The 18,927-nt window shown below is 44.9% G+C and overlaps 1 protein-coding gene across 1 annotated transcript in view; it reads left to right on the forward strand.

Moving 5' to 3' along the window:
* SH3PXD2B (SH3 and PX domains 2B) overlaps positions 1-18,927 on the forward strand; it is a 104,225-nt gene that overhangs the window by 47,029 nt on the left and 38,269 nt on the right. The window contains exons 4-5 of the mRNA XM_047867487.1: positions 5,712-5,788; positions 18,791-18,882. Of these exons, the coding sequence (XP_047723443.1) occupies positions 5,712-5,788; positions 18,791-18,882 (169 nt within the window). The remainder of the gene's footprint in view (positions 1-5,711; positions 5,789-18,790; positions 18,883-18,927) is intronic.

Here is an 18,927-nt window from a genome sequence, read left to right on the forward strand (position 1 = left end):
CACATCAGGCTCCGTGCTGACAGCTCAGAGCCTGGAGCCCGCTTCAGATTCGGTGTCTCCCTCGCTCTCTGCCCCTCCCCCACTCACGCTCTGTCTCTCTCTGTGTCTCAAAAATGAATAAACATTAAAAAAAAAATTTTTTTTAAGAGTACATACAGTTACAGTATACCTCCCTAGCTAATCCAGCATAATTTCCCTCACTTAAAGTGAATTATGGCATATATTGTAACATGAGCCCAGGAATGAGATCTCATCATATTCACAGGCTCTGGGGACTAGGATGGGACATCTTTGGGGTCCGTTTGAGAAATTCTGCCTGCCTATCTACCATAGCTACCAAGCACCTTCTGTGTGCCCAGCACCACTCTGGGCACTGTGGAGGAGTTAATACAATCATGGCTGGTCCCTGCTCTCAAGACATTAAGTGTTCCTTTCCCCCGCAAAAATCCCCTTACCGAAGGAACAGCATGAAGGCTTCAGCTCAAAAAATGGGGCTGCCCGAACCAGAGTTAGTGCTTCAAGTAGTAACATTGGATGTCTACTGCAGGCCAGTCACTGGGCTAAGTGCTTTACATTCATTACATTTAGTCTTCAGAACAACCCTGTGCCCATTTCACAGATGAGGAAATTGAGGCTCAGAGGAATTATAATCATTTGCACAAGTAGCAGAGCTGGGGTTAAACACTGGTATGGCTGGCCCCAAAATTCATGCCTGAAGTCAGAGGGCCCAAGTTCAAATCCCAGTGCCCTGTGGATCCACTCGGTTACCTTCAGTAAATTATTTAAGCACGCACATTATTTCCATTTGCAAATTGGAGATGATAATGATGCTTAAATGATAAAGTTGTTATGAGGATTAGCTAAGGGACTGGCACAGAACTAGCAGCAACCAAGCACTTACTATTTTTATGTACAGACAATCAGCAAATTGACAATCGCCCCAAATCACAAATATTCAGCGCTGGGAGGGCCCTTTCCATCTTTTTCATTTTGCAGACAGGAAGCAGACCCAGAGAGGAGGGGGACTCCCTAGGTCACACAGGAGCCCACTCACCCCTCCCCCGCCCCAGAGTTCTGCAGTCGGCAACACATCGAGTGGGTTCTTCCAGATGTTAGCATCATCGAGTGGGTTTAGAGACAGGGTAGATGTATTTGCCAGGCCCCCATCCACTGGGAGAATCATTTGCCTAAAAAAGCTAATGTTTTTAGTTCTTCCACGGAGAAAGTGTGCAATCACCCTGGAATTTTTGTTTCCTATTGGAGAAAACCCAGTGTACCGACTGCAGCTGCCAAATAGCAGTGCCCCACAGCGTGTGCTTTAAAGTCCAACAGACCCAGTTGTGTGACTTCCAGCAGATGACATCCCCCTGCCCCTGAGCCTCAGTTTCTACATCTATAAAATGGGACCATGACTCCCCTTTTACAAGCTTCTTGCCCTTGGATATAGTGGGTTCTCTGTCAAAGTCAGAACCAGGATCCTGGGATATTCCTTTGGAATGTCTTGGTTTTCATATTTGAGAATCATACATAAATGATCAGTCTGAATATTCAAGTTGAACTGGACTCTAAATGTAGGCCTTTCTTCAAGGAAAGGAAGGAAAGCAGTAAGTTGTAACTCTTCACTGGATGAAAGGCAAAACCAGCTCTGAAAAAACTTCCCAGGACAGGGAAGAACTTGAACCGACCCTCTCCCAAGCCCCTGAAAGCTTTTGTGGTTACGTAATCTTCCACCCACGAATTTATGAAAATGCTCTTCTCAGAGACTCAGCCCCATTTGCCCTGCTCAGGGTACCGACTTGCAGCTTGGAGTGGTCTGGTCGGGCCCCAGGACCCCTAGAGCATTCCTTCCCAGCCCACCCCTTGGCTTTTCCTTGAAGCTGAGGCCAACGGCAGGGATACGCGGGAGACACATCCCCTCTCCTCGGGGTCAGTTTTCTGCCAGGACTGCCGCGTCAGCAGAACAAAAGCAAGTCTCATGTTAGCACAAAGGCAGGGGGAGGGGAAAGGAGCCCTGTACAATTTTCCATCCCAGCAAGAGCTGGGGAAGCCAACTTGGCAGAGGATGCAGCTTGAAAAATAAGACTTACAGTTTGGCCTTCCACCGCTGTGGAAAACAAAAGCCTGCCCATTCCCACCAAAGGCTGTGCTCTCCGCTGAGCACCCTTTCCACTCCAGGAAAGCTGGCCTGCCGGGGAAGGCTCGGGCTCACCCTCCTTCCCTACAGCTCACACCGAAAGGCATCAGGTGCAGACGAGGGGCCGTTGCCCAACTGGCATTTCACTCAGAGCCACTGGTCAAGGAGGTACTGGCCACGTGCTTCTGCCCCGCAGCCCAGGGCCTGAGCCAGGTTCCAGTTCTGCTGCGGATAGACGATGAGTTAGCCCATTGGAGACAGGTCTTCACAAACTAAGCTGCAGGTTGAGGAAAGAATGTGTGCTCTTAATTGCAGAATATAAGGCCGTATCGTCTAACCCATGTTTTTTTAAGTGATTTACTCTTTTTGTGAGCACCTAGGAAGGGCCAGGCCCTGTGCTGCGTGTGTCATGGAGGGTACTACTAAGAAATAGGGGCTGCTCTCCCATTTTACAGATAAGGAGACTGAGGATCTGAGAGAGAAATGAATCTCCCAAGGCAGCATAGTCAGTATGAGACCACCTTGGAATTGGCCCAGGGCCCCTCTGACTGCAGAGTCTGTGGCCTCCCTGGCAGGTGCCACTGCTGCCACAGGGCTTCCTGTCCCCAGACATCTACCCAGAGACTCCTATCCCACGGAGGCCACGCAGGGAGAGGAATGGTGCTTTTGTTGTTGTGTCACCCATCCAGGAGACATTGAAGGTGCCTGAGTTCTCCATCCTCTCTCCGCCCCTGCAGGCTGGGCCTCAGGTGAATTCTCTTTGGTGGTGGTGCCTCCAGGACCAGCCTGTGCTGTTCCCATGGGCTGGTGCTAGCAGCATGCCCGTTGTGAATTGTTTGAGTCGGGTCACGATCTCCCCAGTAAGAGGCCTGAACAACCCCACTCTCCACCCTTCCTCTGATTTACGGAAAGGGACGTTATATCAAAATGGGACCAAATGTTTTTCTGTAGGAGATTTCTCTTCACAGGCATGCATTCCTTGTTTTTCCTCAAGGCTCAGGATTCTCCTAGGGGTTCTAAACTGCAAATGGTCCCACCCATGAGGGTGGTAATGTGATTATCACAGTGACTGGGGGTGGAAAGGGGTTGGGAAGGCTGTGCACTTTCTCTGGATTTGGGCCACGGATGCTAAACATCCTGCAGGGTGGGGAACCCTCCCACACAAGGAAAGACTGCCCCACCCGAAATGTCAGCAGGGTCCCTCCCTGTTGGGAAACACTGACTCAGTGCCAAGAGGGCAGCCCCCTGCGCTGGCCCGCAGAGGGCTCACGTGGAGACTGTTATCTATCAACTGAATAAGAGCAGGGATGCCAGGTTGTAAACCCTCCCCGCTTGGCTGTGTAATTTACTTTTTTATCGTAAAGGACAAAATTTTCTGATTCCGGAAGCAATGCATGTTTATGGTAGGAAATTTGGGGAAAGTCAAGGAAGAAAACAAAAAGGCTCTGTCTTCTACCCCTTGGAGACAAGCACTTTAAATCCTGTGATGCATTTTCTTCTCGATTTTTTCTTGCCTAATAGACATGGTATGTCCGAAGTTTGACTCATGAGCAGAATTAAAACAATCACCATAATAAACAAAGGAGATTCCTTGTTATTAAGGAATATGAGGAAGATGTATTTTATCTCACTGTGGGTTGTTATTTTCTTTCTAATTGGTAGAAATGAAGCAAAACAAAACAAAACAAAACAAAAAAAACCACCTCACTATGAGGCTGACCATATCTACCTAATATACTAATTGTGCCCTTTTGCCCAAGAGCAAGTGGTCAGATAATTTTAAATGTTAGATTAGCCACACGGTCTCTTTGGGTGCAAATCTCCCTTACCAGCTTGCATGGAACATCTCAAAGGCAGTACACTGTCTCCCATCATCATTTCCAGTTCTGTCCTATTACGAAAATTCCTTTGGATCTTTCCTCCTATTCGGTTCCTGCTCACCCAAGCTCATTCTGTGTGGTCTCACCAGAGCAATGTTGGCATGCTGATTGATCTCTCCTCACCCTGCCAGGCTCGTGGCCCAAATTCCTTTCCTTGACCTGCCTCCTCAGACCAGAAGTAAGTGAAGCTCTCCATAGCTGTCCGTACTCTGCTGTCTGAAACGCTATGGTCCCCCTGTGTCTTCCTCTTTGACTTCCCCCTGGAGACCTCTTGACACTCTGATAAGCTTGGCAGAGGAGCTTGTCTCCATCCCCCACCTTTTTGGCCCCCCCTTGGTGTCTTATTTCTGATTTTGCTCACCCCCTCCCTGTGTGACAGGTCCAAAAGGGTAAGGCCGAGCTGTCTTAATGGTCAGTGCATGTACCTGACCACCATCTGCCATGACTCTCCCCTGTGAGACTCACGGGAACTCACCAATTTGCTTAATTTTTTTTAACATTTATGTCTTTTGGGAGAGAGAGAGCATGCGCATGTACACATGAGCGGGGAGGGGCAGAGCGAGAGAATCCCAAGCAGGCTCTGTGCTGTCAGGGCAGAGCCTGAATTGGGCTCCCTCCCACAAACCATGAGATCATGACCTAAGCCGAAATCAAGATTCAGACCCTTAACCGACTGAGCCACCCAGGAGCCCCTCACCAATTTGCTTTAAACAAACCTCACCCATAACATTTTAGCATCTTGGATATTTCCAGACATCCTCAGCGGCACCGTTTATATACTTGTCTTTGCCTGTGACCTGCCCACATGTCACACTAGAAGCTCTGGATATCACCGAGCAAGTCATCAATTGATTCTCAGTTCGTTTTCAGTGAAATAGGAAGGCTTGGCACTCTTCTGTTAGAGAGAGCTGATTGTAAGGAATTTGTCATCTTGAAGGATTTGTCAATTGAAGGATTTGTCATCTTGGCAAGTGAAATCCCCCTTTATACATTCATCAAACATGAGTGCCATGTGGTGAGGGCACACAATTGACTAAGGCCCAGTCCATCCCTTCTTGTGCAGAGCTCCATGACTAGTAGGAAAGAAGAAGATGGAAATCAACAATGTGATGTGTGCAGTCAGAAAGAGACATGAACTCTTAGTCCATTTAAAGTGGGTAAAAAGTTTCCCACTGGGAGAGTGGGTGATGTTAGATGGGGAAGGTTTTCCAGACAGAGAAAAAGATAGAAAATAATGAAGACTGTGGGGTATTTGGGGAATGTAAGACTAGACTAGGTGTACGAGGAAAGAGGAAGAAAGGAGACTGAGCTGTTAGGTTGGACATATCAGAGTGTCCTCTCTACTGCTTGCCCCATCTGAGAACCCTGGAGTTGGATCATCAGATCTGACCTACCTTCTTCATCTGGCAGGAGCCCCTTCCTTCCACACGACTGGTCCAGCCTCCCTTATCTCACCAAAACTTGCCTAGTCGACCCCAGTCACTCAAGCCCTTGCACTTGATCTGTGAACAAGGCTTTGGAGGACCATGCGTGGGGTCATCCAGGCCCTGTGGACATCCAACAGGGGATATTAATGGAAGCCAGGAATTTGGGTACCACTCACACCTAACAGAGGCAGCCACATCCACACCCTCCAGGATTGCTGACAGCTTGTCATTGCTCGCATACAGTGTCATGTGTGCTTTCATTTTCTGCAGGCAAAATTCTCTTCCGAAGAAGCCACATCCGGGATGTCGCTGTCAAACGCCTGATCCCAATTGATGAATACTGTAAGGTCGGTCTAAGAAATGCCAACACTTGCCCTGTGTCTCATGTCTTTCATTGGGTTGTGTGGTGTTTTTTTTTTTTCCTTCTTTTCCCTTTCTGGCTACAAAATAGTCATCTGCAGTTCGAAGAAATGTAAAAACAGAAAAACAACCACCCATGATCCCTCAACTCAGAGGCAACAATTATTAAGGTTCTTATGTTTCCTTTCTATCTTTTCTCTCTGCATGCATTTCTTTATGTTTTTGACACTATCCCACATGTGTTATTTTGTTTGCTCTTTCTTTTTCCTTTAATATTGTAATATAAGAATTTCCCCATGCTATAAAAACATTCTCTTGAACCTCCCGTAACTGGTTGCATGGTATTCTACTGTGTGTGTGAATGTCCCAGAAGTTATTCAGCCAACCCCTGTTGTTGGACAGTGCAGCTGGCTTCCAATCCCTTGAATGTTCTAAACCACAAGGTGCCTGCCTTTTGGTTGTATTTCGTTTGACTGGAGGCTGTGGTTGGGGAAAAAAAGCATGCTTTTCCTCTGTTTAGTTTCCCTTATCTTTAGTATTTATTTCTCTAGCTGCAAATCACTAGAAGCTCTGATTGGAGAGGGTGGGAAGAGCAAGAAATACTATCACAATGGAGCAGTAAATGCTCTCTCTCCCTAGGATCAGGAACAAAGCAAGTACATTTTTCTTGCCACTTCTGTTCTACATTTTGCTGGAGGATCTAGCCAATGTAAGCAGACAAAAAAAGAAATAATAAAAGGCATATGGGTTGGAAAGGAGGAAGTAAAACTGCCTTCCTTCACAAATGACATGATTCTATTGTAGAAAATCTTAAGGGATCCACAAAAAAAAAGCCCACTAGAACTAATACAAAAGTTTAGTAAGATCACAGGATACAAGATCAATATCAAAAATCAATTGTATTTCTAAGCACTAAGCATGAACAATCCAAAAATGAAATTAAGGAAATAATTCCATTCTCAATAATATCAAAATAAATAAAATACTTAGGAATAAATTTAATAAAAGAATTACAAGGTTTATACATTGAAACTACAAAACACTTGACAGAAATTAAACCAGCTCAAAATTAATGGAGAGACATTCCATACTCATGGATTGGAAGATTCAATAGTGTTAAAATGGCAGTTGTTACTCAGCCATAAAAAAGAATGAAATCTTGCCTTTGCAACGACATGGAAGGAGCTAGAGAGCATATTGCAAAGTGAAATAAGTCAGTCAGAGAAAGACAAATACCATATGATTTCACTCATATGTGGAATTTAAGAAACAAAACAAATGAACAAAGGCGTAAAGAGAGAGAGAGGGGGGGAGAAATCAAGAAACAGACTCTGAATTATAGAGGACAAACTGGTGGTCACCAGAGGGGTGGGAAGGGGAGGGGATGGGTGAAATTGGTGATGAGGATCAAGGAGGGTACTTATGATGAGCACCGGGTGTTGTATGGAAGTGTTGGGTCACTGTATAACGAACTGGAATTTAAATAAAAACTTTTTAAAAATCTAGGAGGGCAAATTAGAATTTGAGTGTTAGGATGAATGTCTTAATGAGGACAATATATTGTATATTTGTGTGTGTGTGTATAATATATACACGTGTATGTGTGTGTGTAGAGAAATTGATATGAAAAAGACAAACAACCATATAGGAAAAATGGATGAAAGACAGGACTAGAAATACAAAGAAAAACAAATCCCAGGGCACCTGGGTGGCTCAGTTGGTGGGAGTCCAACTCTTGGTTTTAGCTCAGGTCATGATCTCACAGTTAGTGAATTTGAGCCCTGCATCAGGCTCTGTGCAGGGCCTGCTTGGGATTCTCTCTCTCTTCCTCTCTCTCTCTCTGCCCCTTCCCCTCTCACGCTGTCTCTCTCAAACTTCCCAATGACCAACAAAACAAAAGATACTACAAATAAAATAAAATAAAATAAAATAAAATAAAATAAAATAAAATGGCAATTCTCCCCCAGTTAACCTATAGATTGAATATAATCTCTGGCAAAATCCTAGTGAGCTTTTTTAGAGAAATTTACAAGCTGATCCTAAATTGTGTGGAGAAATGCAAGGAACCCAAAATAGCCAAAACAATTATGAAAAAGAACAAAATTAGAGGCTTCTACTATCCATTTTCAAAACTTCCTACAAAGCTATAGCAATGAAGACAGTGTGGTACTGGCATAAGGATAGGCATGTGGATCAGTGGAATAGAAGTAAGAGGCTAGAAATAAACTTTTGTGAAATTTATAGTCAAATGATTTTCAAAATGGTGCCAAGAAATTCAGTAGGAAAAGGATAATCTTTTTAACAGTGTGGGATAATAGGACATCTGTACACCAAATAAAAGAAAAAAATTATGTTGGATCCCTACCTCACACCATGCACAAAAAACAACTCAAAATGGATCACAGACCTAAATGTAAGAGCTAAAACTATAAAATTTCTAGAAGAAAACATAGGAGAAAATCCTCATGACCGTAGTTTAGGCAGAGAGTTCCTAGCTGTGACACCAAAAGAGAAAAATTGATAAATGGGACTCATTAAACTTCCGAACTCTGTACTTCGAAAAGATCCCATGAAGAAAATGAAAACACACACCACAGATTAGGAGAAAATATTTGTAAATCATATCTCTGACAAGGGACTTGTATTGAGTCTATATGAAGAACTCTTGCAACTCAACAATAAAGATGGCCTGGTTTAAAAATAGGCAAAAGATTTGAATAGAAATTTCACCTAGGAAACACATAAAACACATAACAAGGTGTTCAGCTTCTTTATTCATTAGGCAATGCAAAATAAAACCATAATGAGATACCCTACGCAGCCCTTGGAATAGCTATAATCAACAAGACAGACAAAACCAAGAGCTGGTAAAGAAAGATAGGGAGAAATTGGAGCCCTCATTCTGGAGGGGATACATGATGGAAAGCCACTTTGGAAAACAGTTTGGCAGTTTCTTCAAAAAGTGAAATTTACCGTATAACTACTCTTTGATATCTACTCAAGAGAATTGAAAAACTATGTCCACACAAAGACTCGGAGGTACATGTTCTAGCAGTACTAATCTATAATAGCCCAAAATTGGAAGCAATCCAAATGTCCATCGTCAGGCGCATGGATAAAGAAAATGTGGAGTAATCATACAATCGACCATTATTCGACAGTAAAATGCAGTGAAAGACCAATAAATGCTGCAACTTGGATGAATCTCAAAAACATGATGCTGAAAAAAGCCAGATGCAAAAGACTACATACTGCATGATTCCATCTACATGAAATGTGCAGAAGAGGCGACTTTACGGAGACAGAAAGCAGATCAGTGGTTTCCTAGGCCTGAAGACAGCATAGGCAGACATGGACTGCAAATTAGGTGGGGGAAATTTTTGAGGTGATGGAAAAGTTCTAAAACTGGATTGTGGTCGTGGTTGCACACTCTGTAATTTACTAAATATCATTGAATTGTGCGCTTATAATGGGTGGTTCTTATGTACATAAATTATACTTCAATACATCTATAAAAAAATTTAAAGGAGGCAGTGTGGGCATAGATGACCCTTGTCTTGGCAAGAGATGTCATGGAAGGGTGGAAAATCATTCCTGATCACTCCTGTCCTCTTTTTACTGGACATAACCTCGTTTCATCCCTCCAATAACCTTGAGAAGTAGGTTTTACTATTCCCATTGTGTAGATGAGGAAACAGAGGCCCGACAAAGTTACTTACAATGAGAGTATTACAGAGTTTGATGGTTGAACCCTGGCCTTTTAGGCCTTGGCACTCACATACCACATATGGCCTCTCTTAAGAAAGTAAAACTTCATGGGGCGCCTGGGTGGCGCAGTCGGTTAAGCGTCCGACTTCAGCCAGGTCACGATCTCGCGGTCTGTTGAGTTCGAGCCCCGCGTCAGGCTCTGGGCTGATGGCTCGGAGCCTGGAGCCTGTTTCGGATTCTGTGTCTCCCTCTCTCTCTGCCCCTCCCCCGTTCATGCTCTGTCTCTCTCTGTCCCAAAAATAAAAATTAAAAAAAAAAAAAACCTTGAAAAAAAATTTTAAATAAAAAAAAAAAAAAGAAAGTAAAACTTCAAGAGATCAAAATATTCAAGCATATATTTCATAGACGTAGATAAACTCAGACTCTTTCTCTCCTAAAGATACCCTTAAAAAAGGATTGGGGAGTGAAGCACAGAGAAGGTCACCCAGGCACAAAGATGCTACTACTGCCTCCCAGCTCTCGGAGGAAAGTTCGGATCATCTGTGCTTTGTGTCTTTTCAAACCTCTAGAGCCTAAAAGTCCTTTGTGCCAGCCTTGCTGGCAAGAACTTTGGACCTCTGGGGTCACCTTGGCCAGCTGAGGATTTCTCAGACCAAATTGTGCTATCCTGCTTCTTCCCCTGCCCACCCAACTCCTCTCCAGAGTCACACTTCCCTCATACCCAGAGGGTCACAAACCTCTAGACATTTGATTTTGAAAAGGAGATTTAATAAAACCCTGAAACGAACAGATAGCAGCAGCTGCCTGCGTCTGGCTGATGCTTGGAATGGTACGGAGATCATGAATTCACTTGGATTAGCCATAGGGAAGAAGCCGCTTACGTTGTATGAGCCACATGGAAGTTACCACCCCCTGCTATTACTGCATCATAAGAAGCAGAGCAGATATTTTGGGGTTTTGGTTGGCCAAATTCCCTGGCTTAGCTTCAAGGGAACTGCCCTCCTGGAGGGAGATGAAACTATCTATTCACACAGTCTGCAAAATCTTTTACAGACTACATAGACTTATTTAGCATTTGGGTATCTGTTATTGACATTGTTGTGAGCTGACTTAAGCCAATTTAATCTATCACTCTTAGCCTTATTTTAGTAGAAATCGGTAGTCTCCAATAGGGAAAGATAAATAAAGGCTGTAGGTATCCCTAGACCTAGTTACCAGCTAGGAAGAAACCTTCTGCTCTGCTAGACCAATTATAAAGTTACAGTACTTAACATAGTATGGTGTTGGCATAAGGAAACAAACCTTTGGAACAAAATAGAGAATCCAGAAACAGACCTGTGTGTATTTGGACATTTTAATACTGGCAAAGGCAGCCTTACAGGTCATTGAGGAAAGGTTGGATTCTTCAGTAAATGGGAATCCTTATGGGGCGCCTGGGTGGCTCAGTCGGTTAGGCAGCTGACTTCGGCTCAGGTCATGATCTTGTGGTCTGTGAGTTCTAGCCCCTCGTCGGGCTCTGTGCTGACAGCTCAGAGCCTGGAGCCTGCTTCATATTCTGTGTCTCCCTCCCTCTGACCCTCCCCTGTACATGCTCTGTCTCTCCCTGTCTCAAAAATAAATAAACATTAAAAAAAAATTTTAATGGGAATCGTTATGAGGAAAACAAACAAAAGATAACTAATCCCTGCCTCACACCACACATGTAATCATTTCCAAGGAAATTAAAGACCTAAATGTAAGAGGCAATACTATAAATGGCTTTAGAAGGTAAAAATGGGGGAAACTTCATAATCTCTAGGTTTAGAAGGCTTTCTAAAGGCACAAAGTACCAACCATAAAGAGATTGATTTATTTGACTACAGTAAATTTAAGAACCTCTGTTCATTGAAGAACACAGTGAAAACATGCCAAATTCTGCCACATATACAAACATTTATTATCAAGCACCTCCCTAAACAGCCTCTCAAGTTGTTCTGCAAGCTTACTGGAATGCCAACTGTCTGACACCACTTCACATGAACGTTTCCTCAAGACAAATGGAATGATTATCCCTGTGCCAGGATCAGCTAATCCCACTGGTGATTAGCTGGTGTGACAGTAAAATCCCCTAGAAGAAACAGAACACAGTGGATTCAGAATCCTAGACCCGGTGCACCATTTTGGAGGATGGATGTGTCAGGTTCTTTTTATGCAAGGGTTAGAGTATCTGAGAATATTTCTAGAACATTCTTCATTCCACCAGTAAAGAATTTCATTTCTTTTTTAAAAAAATTTTTTTTTCAACGTTTATTTATTTTTGGGACAGAGAGAGACAGAGCATGAATGGGGGAGGGGCAGAGAGAGAGGGAGACACAGAATCGGAAACAGGCTCCAGGCTCTGAGCCATCAGCCCAGAGCCCGACACGGGGCTCGAACTCACGGACCGCGAGATCGTGACCTGGCTGAAGTCGAACGCTTAACCCACTGCGCCACCCAGGCGCCCCAAGAATTTCATTTCTAACAACTGTTATGCTGGTGGATAAAGGCTGTGGTGTTGATCAGAGGTGAAGACAACAGAAGCCATGAAGTAGCCTTTTCAGGAGGGAGGGCTTGTGATTAGAGTTTTTTTACTTGCTAAAAATGATCATTTCTAGTGAAGATGCTTCAGATTTTAACCATCATTGGAGTGTAGCTTACACACACATGAGTATGCACACCCATAATGTAGTGTTTTGTTTTGTTTTGTTTTTAAAAAATTTTTTTTTCAACGTTTATTTATTTTTGGGACAGAGAGAGACAGAGCATGAACGGGGGAGGGGCAGAGATAGAGGGAGACACAGAATCGGAAACAGGCTCCAGGCTCTGAGCCATCAGCCCAGAGCCTGACACGGGGCTCGAACTCATGGACCGCGAGATCATGACCTGGCTGAAGTCGGACGCTTAACCGACTGCGCCACCCAGGCGCCCCTTGTTTTGTTTTTTAAAGAGAGAGCACAAGAGGGGGGAGGGGCAGAGGGAGAGAGAAACAGACAGACAGACACAATCCCAAGCAGGCTCCATGCTCATCATGGAGCCTGACACGGGGCTCAATCCCACGACCCTGGGATCATGACCTGAGCCGAAATCAAGAGTCAGACACTCAACCAACTCTTGATTTTGGCTCAGATCATGATCTCACGGTTGGTGGGTTTGAGCCCCGCACTGGGCTCTGTGCTGACAGCCCTGACCCAGCTTGGGATTCTTTCTCTCTTCTTCTCTCTCTGCCTCTCATCTGCTCACATGCATGCATGCTCTCTCCCTCTCTCTCAAAATAAATAAACATTAAAAAACAAGTAAACTGTAGGCACCTAACAGCTGTGCTCACCAGACACCAGCCATTTGAGACCTCTCTTCAAGAGTTTTACTATATGCTATCCCCTGTATCATTATTATTCAAATGAACTCACTTTTTTAACTTCTTAAAAATACACATTTTAGAGGAAGTTTTCTGACACGACCATAATATAAAACTGGCATCATTTGCCATAAAAATAAAAATAAGAGCAATGAAACGACAGCAACAAAGGATATGTCTTTAAATCTAGCCAGCTGCTGCTGCCTGCCTGCCCAAAGCTCCATGCAGCCTGGTCCTGCTCTTAGGAGGCAAGTTAGAAAAGCCTTTTCTTCCGGGAATTCCAGAGTCTGGGGTCTTATGTTTCAATCTTTAATCCACGTGGAGTGGATTTTTGTGTGTGGTGTGAGATGAGAGCCCGATGTCATTCTGCGTGTGGATATTGTTCTCCCAGCACCACTCGTTGAAGAGACTGTCACTTCCCTCATTGTATGTTCTTGGCGCTTTTGTCAAAAATCAGTTGCCCATATGTGTGGATATATTTCAGGGCTTTTGGCAGTGATTTCATGGATCTGATACCAAAAGCAGAGGCAACAAAAATAAAAATAAACAAGTGGGACTGTATTAAACTAAAAAGCTGCAAAGCAAAGGAAATAATCAACAGAGTGGAAAAAAAAGCAACCTACAGAATGGGAGAAAATATTTGCAAATCAGGTATCTGTGAAGGGGTCAATCTCCGGAGTATATAAAGAACCCATATATCTCAATAGCAAAAAAGCTAATAACCTGATTTTAAAATGGGCTAAGAACTTGAATAGACATTTCTCCAAAGAAGATCTACAAATGACTAACTGTATATATGAAAAACTGCTGAATGTCACTAATCATCAGGGGAATGCAAGTGACAACCACAATGTGATATCACCTCGCATCTGTCAGGACGGCTATTATTAAAAAACAAAAAAACAAGTGTTGGTAAGGATATGGAGCAATTGGAACCCTTGCATACTGTTGGTGGGAATGCAAAATGCATCCACTCTGAAAAACAGTATGGAGGTTCCTCAAAAAACTTAAAATAGTACTACCATGTGATCCAGCAATCACACTTCTTTTGGGTATACATCCAAAGAAATTGAAGTCAGGATCTGGGAGAGATATAATCACTCCCATGTTCATTGCAGCACCCTTCATGATAGCCAAGATGTGGAAACAACCTAAATGTGGTATATACGTACGATAGACTACTATTCCACCTTTAAAAAGAAGGATATTCTGAATGTGTGGCAATGTGGATGAACCTGTGCTAAAGTGAAATAAGCCAGTCACAAAAAGATAAGATACTACATAATTTCACTTACATGAGGTATCTAAAATAGTCAAACTCATAGAATCACAGAGCGAAATGGTGCTAACCAGGGGCTGGAGGGACGGAAAAATGGGGAGTTACTAACCTACGGGCATAAAGTTTCAGGCAAGCGAGATGAATAAGCTGTAGAGATCTACAGCCGACAATACTGTATTGTACACTTAAAATTTCCTATGAGGGTAGATCTCGTGGGGACTGTTCTTATCACCCTAAAATAAAATTGTTGAAATATAAAGAGAGGGTCACCTGAGTGGCTCAGTCGGTTAAGCATCCGACTCTTGATTTGGGCTCAGGTCACTGACCTCACAGTTCTTGAGTTCAAGCCCACATCAGGCTCCCTGCTGACAGCGTGGAGCCTGCTCGGGATTCTCTCTCTCCCCTCGCTCAAAATAAGTCAATTTTTAAACATGATAAAAATAAAATGTAAAGAGAGAGAAGTGTTCATTCTCTGGGGCACTCTTTTGAAGCTGAGAAAACTCCCTCACTAGCCAAGCCGCTGTTATTTAAGAGTCCTTTTGCTGGCTCTAAAACCACCTCTGGGAACCACCACCCTATTGTACTTGATACAGTACTGAGAGACAAAGGGTTAACTTAATGTTACCACGGGGCTGGTGTATGATGGAAGTCTTAAAGTCTTGTAGCACAACCTTCCGACATGGATGTTAGTGATTTCCATTTTACAGATGAGCAAACTGAGGCTCAGAGAGGTGATGGGACATGGCTAGAGCCAGAATGAGGAGCTGGGTCTGTCTGACCTTTCCTCGTCACCCTCAGCAAACAACACTTGTTCTTACCTCTCCTCTCCTCCCTGCATTGACCAGCCACATTTATCCAAAAGGCCCGGACTCTATCCAGGGAAGAACCGAGTTTTCCTGGAACTATGGTTCTTTGTCTTTACTGACCAAACACAAGATGATTCTGGAGGATTGCTCTGCCCCAGGTCATGTTTTTACTGTTAGCCTGTCCTTCCAGAATGGAAGGGGCAAACATCAAAGCGTTCGGGCTGCCTTTTATTAGTAACTTGGCTGTATTTTATGGTTTGGAGGTTTGGCTTTTACTTCCCAGGAATTACTCAAAACCAAAAGAGAACTTGGCATTATCAGGAAGTTTCCGTGGGCCTTGTTGTCCCTTCCCTCGCTGGTCCTTCTGGAGCCTCTGCTCATTTCAGCAAGGAGCACCCTTGCTGAAGTCCCTGTAGGCAGAGGCCATGGCCACCTCGGGGCCCACCCTGCTGTCCCCAAACAGGGCCACGTGGCCACATCCAGTCCATTTCCTCGTGTCATTGATCCAGTGAATACTTTCAACCAGGTATGAAGGTCTCCCCAGCACTGTCTAGGCATGAAGGGAGGTGCAGGATGAGCAACGATGTACCCCTGCCCTCTGTAGATTTGGGGTAGAGGAGCTGGTGTCAGCTAGTCCTGGGCTCTCAGGTCCTACCTACTTCCCCAGAGCTTCCATTTTCCCATCTCTGAAATGGGCCAGCCCTCCCAGGATTACATGGAATGACACAGACAAGCGCGTTTCAGGAGCCATCGAGTGCTGAGCCCACATAAGGGAATGAATGGTGTTATTGCAGTCTGGGGGGAGCCGCAAGATTTCTGCCCACTAAGCAGCCACGGTCCAGCATATAATCAGCTCTTTCATTATGTGGTTCTAACTGTAAGAACTGCAGGGTTTCGGAGGAATGAGAGAGCCACAGGGGTCCCCAAGATGGCAGCTCATCCCAGGAAGAATGAATACTCTAAACCAGAAGGAGAAGGCGGTCAGGGACCAGAGGCAGGGGAGGGGAGGGCCCACTCTCTCCCTCTTGGGCTGTCTGCCTCCGGCCTGGAAAAGGTCAGTTCCTGGAGATTTGCTACAGAGCAGAAGCTACTTCAAGGCTAACAAAATCAACGAACCACAAATATCAGGCCCCGTATGGTCAACATCTTTCAACCCAGAAGGATAGAGCATGGACAGTAACTGGGGACATCACCCTACTAAAAACGTGTCCACCCGCTTCGCATGTGTTCTCCCACTTTAGATCCGGGACAGGAGCCTGACTCAAAGGCTGTGCAGGGTCAGCAACCCAAGTGACCATCTTTGGCTGAACGAATAAACAAAATGTGGCATATCCTTCCGGTGGAGTGTTACTCAGCCTTGAAAAGGAAGGAAATTCCAGCACATGCTGCCACATGGATGGACCTAGAGGCCATTAGCTAAGTGAAAGCAGCTTGTCACAAAAGGACAAATGTATCAGTCCATTTGTATGAGGTACTTAGAGTAGTCAGACTCATGCAGACAGAAAGCAGAATGATTGCCAGGAGCTGGGGAAAGGGGGAATTGTTTAATAGGTACAGGGCTTCAGATTTGCAAAATAGAGTTCTGGGGATGGGTGTTGGTGATGATTGCACAACACAGTGAATGTACTTAATGCCACTGAACCGTATGCTTAAAAATGGTTAAGATGATGGAGCACCTGGCTGGCTCGGTCAATAGAGCATGCACCTCTTGGTCTCAGAGTCATGAGTTCGAGCCCCATGTCAGGCATGGGGCCTACTTTTTAAAAAAAATGATAAAAATGGCAAATTTTATGTGTCTTTTACCACAATTAAAGCTTTTTAAAAACCAGGGGCGCCGGTGGCTCAGTCAGTCAGCGACCAGCTCCAGCTCGGGTTATGATCTTGTGGTCCGTGAGTTCCAGCCCCGCATCGGGCTCTGTGCTGACAGCTCGGAACCTGGAGCCTGCTTCGGATTCTGTGTCTCCCTCTCTCTCTGCCCCTCCCCCACTCACGCTGTGTCTCTCTCTGTCTCTCAAAAATGAATAAAATTAAAAAAAATTTTTTTTTAACTTTTTAAAAACCAGAAAAATAACTCAGAATACCTCCTGAGACTCCAAGAAGGGTGCCGTTGGAGACCTCCCCTGCATCCGTCTCCCCATTAGTCCATCACAGCCCTGTAGTAGGGTTGGGGGGGTCACTTGGCAGGGGATGAATGGGAGGTGAGTTTATGGAGGCTTGTCATGTAGAAAATACAAGACACGATTTTTCCACACCCAGCTTACACTCAGCATGGTAAGGGGGTACGGGAGTCCTGCCCACTCCAGAGCATGACTGTGGGCTGGCAGAATGGCCTGTGCTATTCAAATGTGTGCATGGGCCCAGGCGCCCTCCCTGCAGAGAAGTTTGTAATAAAATGCGTGCACGAAGCTGCGTTACTGCACACAGATCCGCGTCCTCAGGAGCTGCGCCAGAAGGGGCTTAAATAGATTTGTTAAGCTGAGCTGTTTATTCGTTGTGGAGCCATGTCTTAGTTTCACATCCCTTCGTGATCAGGATGTACCCTATACTTCTTGTATTGGACACAGAAACCATGCAGTTCTGGGCACAAAGATCATGTCTGTTGAATCAATGAATGGATACCTATTGGTAGGTAAATTAGCACGACACCTAGTCCCATTTGTGCTTTCTACCCACTCCTTATCCAATCCGCTGCCACACCTCTGAGGGTCCTTTAACTGCTGAGCTGGGATGGCAGATTTATATGACTCGGGCAGTGGGAGATACCAGATGTTTCAACCCCTCAGTAACCTCGGAACTTCTTTTCTTTAAAACTTTTTTTGGCGGGGGCAGGGGGGCACCTGGGTGGCTCAGTCAGTTAAGTGTCCGACTTTGGCTCAGGTCATGGTCTCATGGTTTGTGAGTTCGAGCCCCACATCCGGCTCTATGCTGACAGCTCAGAGCCTGGAGCCTGCTTCAGATTCTGTGTTTCCCTCTCTCTGCTCTCCTCTCTTATTCTCTCTCTCTCTCTCTCTCTTTCTCTGTCAGAAATAAACATTAAAAAAAATAAAAAAGTAAAACTTAAAAAAAATTTTTTTTTATTTATCTAAGAGAACGAGTGGGGGAGGGGGGACAGAGGATCCAAAGCGGGCTTTGTGCTGACAGCAGCCAGCCCAATGTGGGGCTCAAACTCATGAACCGTGAGATCATGACCTGAGCCAAAGTCAGATGCTTAATCTACTGGGCCACCCACATGCCCCATAACTTGGGAACTTCTAACCTCTACCCAAATCCTAAAGCTGCGCCTTCACTTTAACACTGCAGATCTGTGAGTTAAGACATCCATGCGGGCGTGTTGGAAACAAGCTAAGCGTTCACCACTAGGCAGCTGGGTCGGTAAACTAGAATATGTTTGTGCAGTAGACACCCAATATCCAGTAGAGACGAAGTTGTGTAAGAATGATGACGTGGCATGAAGTCCATAGTTGAGTGTTTTATCTAAATGTGTGCGTGTTATTTGTTCAGATACGCCCATAATGTGCACGCGCGCGTGTGTGTGTGTTTACAGAGTGCGTGTGTGCGCATGCATGTGTATGTGAGGTCCGCAAACCAGCAGCAGCACCAGAGAAGGTGTCAGACATGCACATTCTCAGGCCCCACCCCAGATCTACTGAATCAGAAAATCTGCGGCTGGTCCCCAGCCATCTGTTTTCACACGCCCCCTCCTTCCCCCCCCCCCCCCCCCCCGCCAAGAGATTCTGATCATACCCAAGTTTGAGAACCCCTGGCTCATTGCGTTCCCGACACCCCTTTCCTTCCCTTGGACTCACTTGTGTCTCTTCTCCAGGCCCTGATCCAGCTTCCCCCCTATATCTCTCAGTGTGATGAGGTGCTGCAGTTCTTTGAGACAAGACCTGAGGACCTGAATCCCCCCAAAGAGTAAGTTGGCGTGTGTACAGCTTCCCAGAGTGTGCCCTCACAGCC

The sequence above is a fragment of the Prionailurus viverrinus genome, chromosome A1 (genome assembly GCF_022837055.1).
Source record: "Prionailurus viverrinus isolate Anna chromosome A1, UM_Priviv_1.0, whole genome shotgun sequence".
Lineage (NCBI taxonomy): Eukaryota > Metazoa > Chordata > Mammalia > Carnivora > Felidae > Prionailurus > Prionailurus viverrinus.